General features: G+C 42.4%; 1 protein-coding gene across 1 annotated transcript in view; it reads right to left on the bottom strand.

The window, feature by feature from the left end:
* Nucleotides 1–577: 577 nt before the first annotated feature.
* The window catches only part of arhgap42a (Rho GTPase activating protein 42a), a 604,917-nt gene continuing 590,364 nt past the window's right edge, over nucleotides 578–15,130 (bottom strand). Inside the window, exon 24 of the mRNA XM_085998730.1 lies at nucleotides 578–3,311. Within this exon, the coding sequence (XP_085854856.1) occupies nucleotides 3,223–3,311 (89 nt within the window). The 3' untranslated portion in view covers nucleotides 578–3,222. The remainder of the gene's footprint in view (nucleotides 3,312–15,130) is intronic.

A 15,130-nucleotide genomic window follows, 5' to 3' on the forward strand; every position in this document is an offset into this window, starting at 1 on the left:
AAAAGCTGAGTGCATTTTCATCATTCCCAAGATCAATTCCTGCTAATCATCAGGTGCAAATCAAATCAACTTTTGTTCCTCAACTTTTTGTACCTCTGTACGGTCACTTGCTGAGCATAATGCACAAATAATAAAACGATGCTTGTTTCCATTCTCAGGATGTGGGTGTCACTGGCAAGGCTGGCATTTATGGCCCATCCCCATTTGTCCTCAGCAGATGGTACTGTCATGGGCCTTCTTGAACAGCTATTCTTTGCAGCAGTTTGACTCAACAGAGTGGCTTGCTAGGCCACTTCAGACAGCAGTTAAGAGTCAACCACATTGGTGTCAGTAATGGACTTGATTGAAAAATAAGTTTTTAATTATATACATTTTCTTCTAAATGAGCACAACAAACCACATTTTCTGCCAAATGTATGGTGCAAGTAGTTACTGCAAAATATTTAACCCTTCTTAAAAAGATGTATACTTAGGCCATCCTGTAAATCGCAGAATTATTAACACATTCAACTGTGTAATAGCCATCACAAAGTTTTGGACAAGGACATCAAAGGGTTAAAAAGATAGTGCACAAATGTAAGGCTGTCAGTATAATATAATTTAGTTTCCAAAATAACAACTTTATCAGTTTTTGATAGTTAAGAGAACTTTGTGACTCATGCTTATTACAAAAGTTTTTAAACATAGTTTTGTACATTGTTATTTGTGACAAGCACCGTTAAAATGCTGATATTGACATACCATCAATATTCAGTGACATGAAATCGGTGAAACCTTTTATACCACAGCTTCAGTTATTCACCGCTAGCTTACATCATTAAATGTTACAAAATAATTATATGCTTAGAGATTTGGTTTAGGGCCTTATAATTTCTCTTCCACCCTATCTGCCATGCATTTTCACCGAGACCTTTTTTTTGCATTGTTGCTCACCAAAACTAGGGCTGCTTTTATCATTTGATGTTTGATTTGGTGCTAGAGTATTATTCCAACATTTCAGCACCACATGGCTTATATTTATTTGCGGTGTACTACATCAGTATATTAGAACAATTGCTTGATGAATCTTTTTTGCTACCAAAACATTAAGCTCCCCTTCTTTTAAATCAAAGGGCCTGAAATGAGAGATCTGGGTAAGCCAAATTCCCCAGGCCTCATATTTTCCATTTATATTGAAATATAAATCTCATCATTACAGGGTCTTGTCTCATCAGAAAATATAGTCTTCTACAATTGAAAATGGCATTGTAAATCCATTGTACCACTGATAAATTACATTTCCAATGGCCACAAAATGTTGCAATTATTTGTGAAGGGCATAATCTGCCAATCTACTCCATAATCCCATACCAATGTAGCTAAATACAAATAATTATGCTATCACAGAAAATATCCTTTCTTGTGACTACAGTAGCGATTAATTTGCATTGTGTTATGTAGTATGAGTATTCACACTATCCCAAAGAATATAAATTGGCTCACAATCTGCTGATTGTCAATTTTTGGTTCATATTTTCATTATTCAGGTCTTTAAATACATGTCTAAAACTTTTTAAATATATATTGTAGTCCAAATATAAGTACTTTCAAATGGCAATAAAACTGTATAAATTATATACCAAGCCATAGGTACAACCATGTAATTTTATACAAAGAAATTTGAATGATCAGAAAACATTCAGTTGAACACCACTTTGCATTTTGTGACAGATATTAATAATTATTAAATACACTAAAAACTAAACTATTTGACAATATATACTTTAAACTATCAATGTTACCACTGAATGATATATATTTAGGAAAGAAAACCAACATTTAAACAAGATACCAATACACCAGTGTATTGGAACAAATAAAATTAGAGTAAAAAGTGCGATTTGTCCTCAAAGCTAGCACAATTCCCTCTCTGCCTCTTTCACTCACAATGTGTGGCAGCTTTTTTCTTTCAAAAAGTACTAAAATCTTGTGGGCACATTTTTTCCCCCCACAAAAAAAAATTACATTTCAAATTTAAATTGCAGAAATAAAATAATTTTTGATTTGTAGCAAGAGAACTGTGAACATATGTCCTATATATATATCAATATTATTTTGACACAAGGAGAAACTGAAATTGCATGAAAGGTAATGAATAGCTTTCTTACATGAACAATTAGATCATAATGAATACTGGACCGTTAGATCACTGGACGGCTGAGAGAAGATAAGAGGCTTTTTGCAGATAATCCGAGACCAACACAATACTGGATGTTCGTATTGTATCACTGCCTTAATCTTTGGTGTCAATGAATTTATTAGTCCTCAAGTACTTAGTTTGTTAACCAAAGTATGTTAAATTTATAATTCATATGTATCCATTTCCCAAATAAAGTAATTTAGACCTTTATGCTTTACTACTTGAGTATTGAAGTAGATACCTACCACCAGTTACCAATTCTAATGTAACGGAAGACATCGTTGGGTAAAAATATCTTGAGCTTCAAGTAAAGCACTTGATTTATTTTCCATGAGTGACATGTAAGCAAAAGTGATCACCAGCAGCCTACACTCTATGGTGAAGGCTGAAGTCAAGGATAGTTATATGTCTATAAAGTTTGGTTTACAAAGTGAGTTAATTGACTAAAAACAGAATTTGGGGAGATTTAGGCTGAAAAAGCATCAGAAATTCTACCTGAAAGAAAAACACTTCAGCTAGGTTCCAATCATAGATGTAAATAAATTCAGAATTTGTGTAGCTATGATAACGCAATACATTTAAGTTTCTCCTTTCTCCATCCAATGTGACATTTTTCAACCAAGTACACAAAAATCACCAGCAAGATAAAACTTCTGTTGTTCATACAGTTCAAATATAGCCCATATCCACTATTTGGCACTCCAAACAGGGAGTCTTGAAATGCAAATGCTACAGCTTTATAAAATATGTATTATATATACTTAAATTTAGTCATTTTTTCCATTTTCAATACTACAAAATGAATATTCGTCAATAACTATGGCTAATAAGATTAGTATTTTTTGTTAAAGCGAACAGTTATTGATGCAAACCACAATCCTTTACTCCATACCATAAAAAGGCATACATTCTGCAGATATAAACACCCCACCACTCCTGACTGCCTGACATCCCTTTAGCTGTGTTGGAATATAGCATTCTCAGTCTGTAACATTTTGTTCACCATGGATACCATGGAGATTTTCTAGTCTTGCCAGCAGTTATCAAAGAAAGATTACGTAGTTTGCAGGGATCAGTCCTGTTCTGCCTTCATATGTTCCCTGAAGCCAACCTGGTTCCACTGATGCATGTACTAGAGTAAACAGAATGAAAATGATTTAATCATCATTAAATGTACTGCATTTTAACATTAAACTTTCATTGCTGTTAAATCTATTAAGAGCTGAAGACAATTTAAGCTTTTTCAAAAACAAGCTTGTTTACTGTCATTGCTTTTGTGTAACTGATATTCTAAGAAAGCAAAACATAACGCAAGATAGTTTAGACAAAGTCACAACACAGTGTGTAAAGGAAAATTCAAATCTACATATTGCAAAAAAATGATTGGTATTCCCACAGTTAATAGAATTTGTCGCAAAAGCAACACTGAATGGATTCAAAAACGTGAGTAAACCAACATCTGGTGTTGAGGATCATTTATGGAGTACATTAACCCTGTCCTAATATTTACTGTAACTCATTCTTTCCCAGGACTTCAAAACTGAAACTCTTTACTTTCCTTAGTCTTTCATTTCTCTTACAACGTGCAGGCTTTTAAAACCCAAGCTTGGCTCACCTAGTCAGCATTATTAATGAAGCAGTCACTTGCTCTTTTCAAACTTGATGGCCCTTGAATTTTTTTTTAAACTTCTCATTTTCAGTGGATTGATCACTTTGGTGTGGGTTTAGAACTAGAATATTTCTGCTTTTATCTGATATCAACCAGAGTGACGGAGATGTCACTGCAATTATTCTCAGTGCACAGAGGGAAAGAGGGGGAGAAAAATCAGCTTAGGGGTCCAATCATGATCCTTATCTGGTGAATCCTGCTGGAAGGTGCACACGCATGAATCAGATTAGACTTGGCTCCGATACTCCAATGGTTGAATAGCAACAGTCATTGACAAAGCTTAGATTAAAATGACCACTTGGGTGAAGTACGACAGTGCACGCGTGCCCTGGAATTATGGGGGGAATTTTGCCGGAGCTCAGTGGGCGGGTTTGGAGGCGGGACTGCTGGCAAAATTGCAAAAATTGACAGCGGGTCCAGAACCCGCTGTCAACCCGTCTCCATACAATCTTCCCAAGTGTCGGGTCACCAATTTGCGCATGGACACGACACCTAGCGGCGGGAAGAGGATTATAGGCACTTAACTGCTTGTTAACAGGTAGTTAACAGGCAGTTATGAGGCTTTATCAATTTTGACAGGTCGATTGCAGGCTTCCCAATGTCCGGACACCATGCCAGGGTAAGTGTGGCGTGCTGTGGGTCTACTGTAATGTTTGTGCATTGATGACAGCTGCAGAAGTGGTGTGAAGGATCCAATGGTACACTGGTGAGTTTCAGAGGTAAGAAAATGTGGGGGAAATCATTTTTAATGTATTTAGACTTTTCTGTAGGTAACAAGTTTGAAGTGTTTGTGTAGTCCCACCTCATTGGGAGAACCTCTCCCACCAGTGACAGATCGCTTCTGTAACCTCACCTGCAGCTGCCATCTGTTTTATCCTAAGGAGTCACTGGAGAGCTTGGGTGCAAGGGCTCACCTTTGTACAATGATTGTCAGTGTTTGCAGCACCTCAATGCTGTCAAACACTGAAAAATCATGTGTCAAAAACAAATGTGTGTGGCCCCTTTAAGAAAACCGGCAGATGACGCATCATCAACTGACAGTGGCTTTCTCTTAATTGGCTGGCAAGATCGTAGGGCTGGCTTAACAAGGCCAATTGACGCAAAATAGCGTCTGTGCATCGGACGTCATTGGGGGCGGGATCGGAACCCGGAAGGCAGCTGTTCTGCTCCCAGGCCGCACCAAAAGGTAAAATCCAGCCCTAAGTCTCAGCATGAGGAGAGAAGGGAAGAAAATCCTGCTTGTATAATATTCAACATTAGAAATTCATAAATCTCAAAGCATTAAATTGCACTCATAAAATCAAGCAAAACAAACCTCCTTTCATAACAGAAAAATAATTAACAATGGATCAAATACAACATTAATAACATTTGGATTTTTACCGTAGCTAGAAATTGCGTCAACTTTCAAAAATATATTTATATGAAAGTAGCAAATGAAATGCAAAGAGACAAGTACTGTCTTCCTTTCAGCCCCGAGAGAGCTTGTACTCAGACTGCACCTTCACAGCAGTTGAACAGTAAAATAGAAGTGCAGAACCTGTAAAGATGAAAACATTCTACAAATGATTTTGAGACTGTTTAGAGGTTCCAAATGAAACAAATTTTAAATTTACAACAAAATAAACTAGAAATTTATGGATAAAAGTCAATTTCAATTTTTTTATAAACGAAACCAGTCAACAACAACAACTTGTATTTATATATCACCTTTTATGTAGTAAAATGTCCCAAGGCGCTGCACAAGAGTATTTTAAAACAAAAAATTTGACACTGATCCATATAAGGATAAATTAGGGCAGGTGACCAAAAACTTGGTCAAAGAGGTAGGTTTTAAGGAGCGTCTTAAAGGAGGAAAGAGAGGTAGCGAGGTGGAGAGGTTTAGGTAGGGAATTCCAGAGCTTAGGGCCTAGGCAACAGAAGGCACGGCCACCAAAGGTTGAGCGATTATAATCAGGGATGCTCAAGAGGGCAGAATTAGAGGAGCACATATATCTCGGGGTGGGGGGGGTGTTGTGAGGCTGAAGGAGATTACAGAGATAGGAAGGGGCGAGGCCATGGAGGGATTTGAAAACAAGGATGAGAATTTTGAAATCGAGGTGCTGCTTAACTGGGAGACAATGTAGGTCAGCGAGCACAGGGGTGATGGGTGAACGGGACTTGGTGCGGGTTAGGACACGGGCAGCCGAGTTTTGGATGACCTCAAGTTTACATAGGGTGGAATGTGGGAGGCCAGCCAGGAGTGCATTGGAATAGTCAAGTCTAGAGGTAACAAAGGCATGGATGAGGGTTTCAGCAGCAGATGAGCTGAGGCAAGGGCGGAGACGGGCGATGTTACGGAGGTGGAAGTAGGTGGTCTTTGTTATGCTGTGGATATGTGATTGGAAGCTCATTTCAGGGTCAAATATGACACCAAGGTTGCGAACAGTGTGGTTCAGCCTCAGACAGATGTTAGGGAGAGGGATGGAGTCAGTGGCTAGGGAACGGAGTTTGTGGCGGGGACCAAAAACAATGGCTTCGGTCTTCCCAATATTTAATTGGAGAAAATTTTTGCTCATCCAGAACTGTATGTCGGACAAGCAGTCTGACAATTTAGACACTGTGGAGGGTCGAGAGAAGAGGTAGTGAGGTAGAGCTGGGTGTCGTCAGCGTACATGTGGAAACTGACGCTGTGTTTTCGGATGATGCTGCCAAGGGGCAACATGTAAATGAGAAATAGGAGGGGGCCAAGGATAGATCTTTGGGGGACACCAGAGGTAACCATGCGGGAGCGGGAACAGAAGCCGTTGCAGGTGATTCTCTGGTTACGATTCGATAGATAAGAATGGAACCAGGCGAGTGTAGTCCCACCCAGCTGGACGACGGTGGAGAGGCGTTGGAAGAGGATGGAGTGGTCAACCATGTCAAAGGCTGCAGACAAGTCAAAAAGGACGAAGAGGGATAGTTTACCTTTGTCACAGTCACAAAGGATGACATTTGTGACTTTGATGAGAGCCGTTTTAGTACTGTGGCAAGGGCGGAAACCTGATTGGAGGGATTCAAACATGGAATTGTGGGAAAGATGGGCATGGATTTGGGAGTCACAAAGGGAGACACTGCATCAGTAAAAAAGTTAAGATAAAAATGGAACCTATTGCACAAACAAAATTGCAATTATTTTGGCTCAAATAAAAAGCATCACATTCTTTAGAAATGCTATAGGCACGATTTTAAAAATGCATTAAACATAGGCTTCAATGTAAACCACTATGAAACTGATCAGAACCAACATTAAACATACAGTAATGCACTATTGATTCAGTCCACAGAATTAATTACTAGAGATTTATTTGAATTTTGATGAACATTTATTTGATATTGCACCTGTAGACGGCGCTGAGTGGGTCAGGTTATGTGGGACGCAACTACGGTTACATGACGGACCCATTGTACTGACCCTGAACTCACCCTTTAACATAGTTGGAAGTCTTGGGGGAAAAAAAATCACCAAAATACTATTCTGTGTTGCTCCCCAGTTAAGGTTGGAGTGCTTGTGGATTAAACCGTACTTAGACCGACACTCCTCACAAATAAACTCTTCCTCAAGAGCACAACGCACTATTTCTGGTGCTCGCTATACGTGTTGCTAATACAAAAGCAATGGCAAACGATGCTACTGACAATAAATTCGCATTCATATTTTATTATGGCCCCTACCACCCATTTTTCTTTGCAGCTTTCTTATTTTACACCACTTCACAAACATCAATTTTGATTTTATTCACTTAAAACATTTAATCGACTTCCTACCTCCCTCCAACCTCACAATATTCTGTTACAATAGCAACATATTGTGGATGCTGGAAATCAGAAATAACAAAAGAAAATGCTGGAAACACTCAGCAGGTCAGGCAGCATCGTGGAGAGGGAAACACAATTAACGTTTCAGGTCGATGGCCCTTCATCAGAACTGGAAAAGGTTAAAGAAGTAACAGATTTTTAAGAAGGGGCAGGGGCAGGGAAAGGGGTTGTGATAGGCAGGAGAGATTAAAAGACAAAAGGGATGATTATGCAAGACAAAAGAAGATGGTAATGGGACAAGTTAAGAAAGAGTTTGAGCGAGTGGACCTGCGGCAGGAACGGAGCCAGAGACCGGGGATAAAGGCAGCGCGGAGCAGAGACCTGGGAGTCTGAGCTAGTGGACCTGTGGGAGGAACGGAGCCAGAGACCGGGGATAAAGGCAGCGCGGAGCAGAGACCTGGGAGTCTGAGCGAGCGGACCTGTGGCAGGAACGGAGCCAGAGACCGGGGATAAAGGCAGCACGGAGCAGAGACCTGGGAGTCTGAGCGAGTGGACCTGTGGGAGGAACGGAGCCAGAGACCGGGGATAAAGGCAGCGCGGAGCAGAGACCTGGGAGTCTGAGCGAGCGGACCTGTGGGAGGAACGGAGCCAGAGACCGGGGATAAAGGCAGCACGGAGCAGAGACCTGGGAGTCTGAGCGAGCGGACCTGCGGCAGAAGAGTGGAAGCAATAGTGATAGGGGGTTCATTGGTTAAGGGATCAGATAGACGTTTCTGTGGACGCAGACGTGACTCCAGGTTGGTATGTTGCCCCCCTGGTGCCAGGGTCAAGGATGTCACTGAGCGGCTGCAAACACTCTGAGGGGAGAGGGTGAACAGCCAGAGATCGTTGTTCATAGGCAGAAAGAGGGATGAGGTCCTGCAGGCAGACTATAGGGAGCTAGGAAAGAGATTAAAAAGCAGGACCTCAAAAGGTAGTAATCTCCGGATTACTCCCAGTGCCACGTGCCAGGAATAGGAGGATAGAACAGATGAATGCATGGCTGGAGAGATGGTGCAGGAGGGAGGGCTTTAGATTCCTGAGGCATTGGGACCATTTCTGGGGAAGGTGGGACCTGTACAAGCCAGATGGGTTACACCTCAACAGAGCCGGGACCAATATTCTCGCGGGGTGGTTTGCTAGTGCTGTTAGGGAGGGGTTAAACTAGCTTGGCAGGGGGATGGGCCCCAGCATGTAGGAGTGGAGGGGAGGAATGAGGTGGAAGAGTGAGTGTGTTGGATGGTACTGGAGGAGAAGGTAGTGCTGAAGGTGGAAGTAGTACCATCTTAGATAGCAGCAGACTAAGAAAGAGTACGAAAAATTCAAAAATGGGTTTAGAATGCCTGTATGTAAACGCACAAAGTGTGGTGAATAAAGTTGGTGAGCTACAAGCACAATCAGCCATGTGGCAATATGATGTTGTGGCAATAACGGAAACGTGGCTTAAAAACGGTGAGGACTGGGCACTTAATATTCAAGGGTGTAAGGTGTTCAGAAAAGATAGGGAAGGAAAAAAGGGAGATGGGGTGGCAATGCTGATTAAGGAAGACATTGTAGTGTTGGAAAGGGAGGATGTTCTTGAGGGGACAAGGACAGAATCCATTTGGTTAGAGTTGAGGAGCAAAAAGGGTATGATCACGCTATTGGGGGTATTCTACAGGCTTCCAAGTAGTGAGAGGGAGGTGGAGGAGCAAATCTGCAGGGAAATCGCAGAGACATGCAAGAGCTATAGAATGGTGATATTGGGGGACTTTAATTACCCAACTATCGATAAGAACATAAGAACATAAGAAAAAGGAGCAGGAGTAGGCCATACGGCCCCTCGGGCCTGCTCCGCCATTCAATAGGATCATGGCTGATCCGAATCTAGACTCACGTCCACTTCCCTGCCCTCTCCCCGTAACCCCTAATTCCCTTATCTGCTAGGAAAATCTCTATCTCCATTTTAAATTTATTTAATGTTGCAGCTTCCACAGCTCTCTGGGGTAGCAAATTCCATAGATTTACTACCCTCTGAGTGAAGAAGTTTCTCCTCATCTCAGTTTTGAAAGGGCAGCTCCTTATCCTAAGATTATGCCCCCTAGTTCTAATCTCACCTATCAGTGGAAACATCCTCACCGCATCTACCCGAGCAAGCCCCCTCACAATCTTATATGTTTCGATAAGATCGCCTCTCATTCTTCTGAACTCCAATGAGTAGAGTCCCAACCTACTCAACCTTTCCTCATACGTCAACCCCCTCATCTCTGGAATCAACCGAGTGAACCTTCTCTGAACCGCCTCGAGAGCAAGTATATCTTTTCTTAAATATGGAAACCAAAACTGCACGCAGTATTCCAGGTGTGGCCTCACCAATACCCTATATAACTGCAGCAAGACTTCCCTGTTTTTATACTCCATCCCCCTTGCAATAAAAGCCAAGATTCCATTGACCTTCCTGATCACCTGCTGCACCTGCATACTAACTTTTTGTGTTTCATGCACCAGGACCCCCAGATCCCTTTGTACTGTAGCACTTTGCAGTTTCTCTCCATTTAGATAATAACGTGCTCTTTGATTTTTTCTGCCAAAGTGCATAACCTCACACTTTCCAACATTATATTGCATCTGCCAAATCTCTGCCCACTCACTTAACCTGTCTATGTCCTTTTGCAGGTTTTTTATGTCCTCCTCACTCACTGCTTTCCCTCCCATCTTTGTATCGTCGGCAAACTTGGATATGTTGCACTCGGTCCCTTCCTCCAAATCATTAATATAGATTGTAAAGCGTTGGGGTCCCAGCACTGACCCCTGCGGAACACCACTAGTTACTGATTGCCAGCCCGAGAACGAACCATTTATCCCATTTATCTTTGTTTTCTGTTAGATAGCCAATCTTCCACCCATGCCAGTATATTACCCCCAATCCCGTGATTTTTTATCTTGATCAGTAATCTTTTGTGTGGAACCGTGTCAAATTGGGATAATGCTAGGATAAAGGGAAAGGAGGGGGAGGAATTTCTGAAATGTGTTCAGGAGAATTTCCTTGGCCAGTATGTTATTGGCCCAACTAGGAAGGAGGCATTGCTGGATCTGGTGCTGGGGAATGAGGTCGGCCAGGTCGACCAAGTATCTGTGGGAGAACGCTTGGGTACGAGTGATCATCGTATCATTAGCAATGGAGAGGAGGAGCAAGGAACAATCTAGAGTGGAACTTCTAAACTGGAATAGGGTTAACTTCAATGGGATGCGAAAGGATCTAGCCAGGGTAAAATGGAACCAAAGACTGACAGAAAGAACTGTAGCAGAAAATGGGTGATCTTTAAGGAGGAGATGTTCCGAGTACAGGCTAGCTACATTCCAATAAGAGGGAAGGGTAAGGGAACCAAAGCAAGGGCTCCTTGGATGACGAGGGAGATAGAGAAGATGATGAAACAAAAAAGAGGGTGTATGATGAATGTCAGGTGAATTCTTCAAGGGAGAACCAGACCAAATACAATAAGTTGAGAGGGGAAGTGAACATAAGAACATAAGAAATAGGAGCAGGAGTAGGCCAATCGGCCCCTCGAGCCTGCTCCGCCATTCAATAAGATCATGGCTGATCTGATCCTAACCGCCAATCTACTATCACAGAACCATCTCCTGAATCTAACAGAATTAGACACACGAAATAGGAGCAGGATCAGGCTACACGGCCCCTGGGCCCGCTCCGCTACCCACAGGGCCATGACCGATCCGAACCTAGACTCATGTCCAAATTCCTGCCCGCTCCCCGTAACCCTTAATTCCCTTTACTTCTAGGAAACTGTCTATTTCTGTTTTAAATTTATGTAATGATGTAGCTTCTACAGCTTTTTGGGGCAGCATATTCCATGGACCTACCACCCTCTGAGTGAAGTAGTTCCTCCTCATCTCAGTTTTGAAAGAGCAGCCCCTTATTCTAAGACTATGCCCCCTAGTTCTAGTTTCACCCATCATCGGGAACATCTTCCCCGCATCCACCCGATCCAACCCCTTCACAATCTTATATGTTTCAATAAGATCGCCTCTCATTCTTCTGAACTCCAATGAGAAGAGTCCCAATCTACTCAACCTCTCCTCATATGTCCATCCCCTCATCCCCGGGATTAACCGAGTGAACCTTCTTTGTACTGACTCGAGAGCAAGTATGTCCTTTCTTAAGTATGGACACCAAAACTGTACGCAGTATTCCAGGTGCGGTCTCACCAATACCTTGTACAACTGAAGCAATACCTCCCTATTTTTATATTCTATCCCCCTAGCAATGAAAGCCAACATTCCATTGGCCTTCTTAATCACTTGCTGCACCTGCATACTAACCTTTTGAGTTTCGTGCACCAGGACCCCCAGATCCCTTTGTACTTCAGTACTTTCCAGTTTCTTGCCATTAAGATAATAACTTGCTCTACGATTTTTCCTGCCAAAGTGCATAACCTCACACTTTCCAGTATTGTATTCCATCTGCCAAATCTCTGCCCACTTACTTAGCCTGTCTATGTCCCCTTGAAGGTTTTTTATGTCCTCCTCACTCACTACTTTCCCCCCCATCTTAGTATCATCTGCAAACTTTGATATGTTACACTCGGTCCCCTCCTCCAAATCGTTAATATAGATTGTAAAGAGTTTGGGACCCAGCACTGACCCCTGCGGAACACCACTAGTTACTGATTGCCAGTCTGAGAATGAACCATTTATCCCAACTCTCTGCCTTCTGTTAGATAGCCAATCCTCTATCCATGCCAGAATATTACCCCCAATCCCGTGATTTTTTATCTTAAGCAATAATCTTTTGTGTGGCACCTTGTCAAATGCCTTTTGGAAGTCTAAATACACTACGTCCACTGGTTCCCCTTTATCCACCCTTTATGTTACTTCCTCAAAGAACTCCAGCAAATTTGTCAAACATGACTTCCCCTTCATAAAACCATGCTGACTTTGTCCTATTAAATTATGATTATCCAAATGTCCTGTTACTGTCTCCTTAATAATGGACTCCAAAATTTTACCTACCACAGATGTTAGGCTAACCGGTCTATAGTTTCCAGCCTTCTGTCTACTGCCCTTTTTAAATAAGGGTGTTACATTAGCAGTTTTCCAGTCTGCTGGGACCATTGCCGAGTCCAGGGAGTTTTGGAAAATTATTACCAATGCATCCACAATCCCTACCGCCACTTCCCTCAAGACCCTAGGATGTAAGCCATCAGGTCCAGGTGATTTATCCGCCTTGAGTCCCATTATTTTACCGAGTACCACTTCCTTAGTGATTTTGATCGTGTTTAGCTCCTCCCCCCCTTTAGCCCCCTGTTTGTCCAGTGGTGGGATATTCTTAGTGTCTTCTACTGTAAAGGCTGATGTAAAATATTCATTCAGTGTTTTTGCCATCTCCATATTTCCCACCATTAATTTCCCGGTCTCATCCTCTAAGGGACCAACATTTACTTTAGAAGATGAAAATAAGATTGGCAAAGAGAGAATATGAGAGTAGAATGGCGGTTAACATAAAAGGGAACCCAAAAATTTTCTACCGGCATGTAAACAGTAAGCGGGTAGTAAGAGGCAGGGTGGGGATTATTAGGGACAAAGGTGGTGATATATGCTTAGAGGCACAGGGCAAGGCTAGAATATTTAATGAGTACTTTGTATCGGTGTTTACTAAGGAGGTGGATGCTGACAAAATATCGGGAGAAGTGAAAAACGTTGAAGCAATGGAAGGGGTGAAAATTGCTAAGACAGGATGTACTAGAAAGACTGGGTATGCTTAGAGTGGATAAGTCGCCTGGTCCAGATGGCTTGCATCCCAGGTTGCTAAGGGAATTGGGGGAGGAGATAGCAGAAGGGCTTGCCATAATTTCCCAACCTTCCCTAGATGCGGGGGAGGTGCCTGAGGATTGGAAAGTGGCAAATGTGACACCATTGTTCAAGAAAGGGTGTAAGGACAATCTTAGTAACTACAGGCCGGTCAGTTTAACATCAGTGGTGGGTAACGTTTTAGAAACAATAATCAAGGAAAAAGTTAACGGGTACTTGAAATGGTTTAAGCTAATTAAGGAGAGCCAACATGGATTTGTAAAAGGCAGATCGTGTTTGACTAATCTAATTGAATTTTTTGAAGAAGTAACAGGGAGGATTGATGAGAGGAATGCAATGGATGTTGTCTACATGGATTTTCGGAAGGCGTTTGACAAAGTACCACATAGAAGGCTGGTTAACAAAATTGAGGCTCATGGAATAGGTGGGTCAGTGACAGCTTGGATAAGAAATTGGCTTAAGGACAGAAAACAGCGAGTTCTGGTAAATGACTGTTTTTCAGATTGGAGGAATGTAGACAGTGGTGTTCCCCAATGGTCAGTGCTGGGGCCACTGCTTTTTCTGATATATAAATGATCTGGATATTGGAATACAGAGTAGAATTTCTAAATTTGCCGATGGCACCAAACTTGGGGGTGTGGCAAACAGTAAGGATGATACCAATCGACTGCAACAGGACATAGAAAGGCTAGTAGGATGGGCAGACAAGTGGCAGATGGAAGTTAATAGAGAAGTGTGAGGTGATGCATTTTGGCAGAAGGAACAGGGAGAGGCAATATACACTTAATGGCACAGTTTTAAAGAGTGTGCAGGGACAGAGGGACCTGGGAGAAAATGTGCATAGGTCCCTGAAGGTGGCAGGACATATTGAGAGAGTGGTTAGCAAAACATATGGGATCTTGAGCTTCATAAATAGAGGTGTTGAATGCAAAAGTAGAGAAGTTTTGCTGAACCTTTATAAAGCGCTGGTTAGGCCACAACTGGGGTATTGCGTCCAGTTCTGGTCACCACACTTTAGGAAGGATGTGAAGGCCCTTGAGAAGGTGCAGAGGAGATTTACCAGAATGGTTCCGGAGATGGGGGATCTTAGGTACAAGGACAGGTTGGAGAAGCTAGATTTGTTTTCATTTGAGCAAAGGAGGTTGAGGGGTGATTTGATAAAGGTGTACAAGATTATGACGGGTTTGGATAGGCTAGACGGGGAAAGGCTGTTCCCACTAGTTGATGGTACAAGGACTAGGGGACACAGATTTAAGGTTTTGGGCAAGAGGTTCAGGGGGGATGTGAGGAAAAACTTTTTTATGCAGCAAGTGGTGAGGACCTGGAACTCGCTGCTGACGGAAGTGGTGGAAGCGAGACACTCAATGTTTTCAAGGGGAGACTGGATAGGCACTTGAGGGAAATAAACTTGCAATGCTACGGGGTTGGAGTGGGGGAATGGGACTGACTGGATTGCTTTACAGAGAGCCGGCACAGACTCGATGGGCTGAATGGCCTCCTTCTGTGCTGTTATGGCTCTGTAGGAGAAAAATTCGGTTGCTTTGCGCCTCCAGTTAGGGCGCTAACGGGGTGCAAAGCCACTAGCGCCTGGGCACAGCGCCGCCAACGCCTCCCGCGAAATTCAGCAAGAGGTTAGCAGCAGCGGTAACCGTTAG

This window comes from Somniosus microcephalus, chromosome 10 (genome assembly GCF_052327205.1).
Source record: "Somniosus microcephalus isolate GS21.2 chromosome 10, FLI_Smic_1.0, whole genome shotgun sequence".
Taxonomy (NCBI): domain Eukaryota; kingdom Metazoa; phylum Chordata; class Chondrichthyes; order Squaliformes; family Somniosidae; genus Somniosus; species Somniosus microcephalus.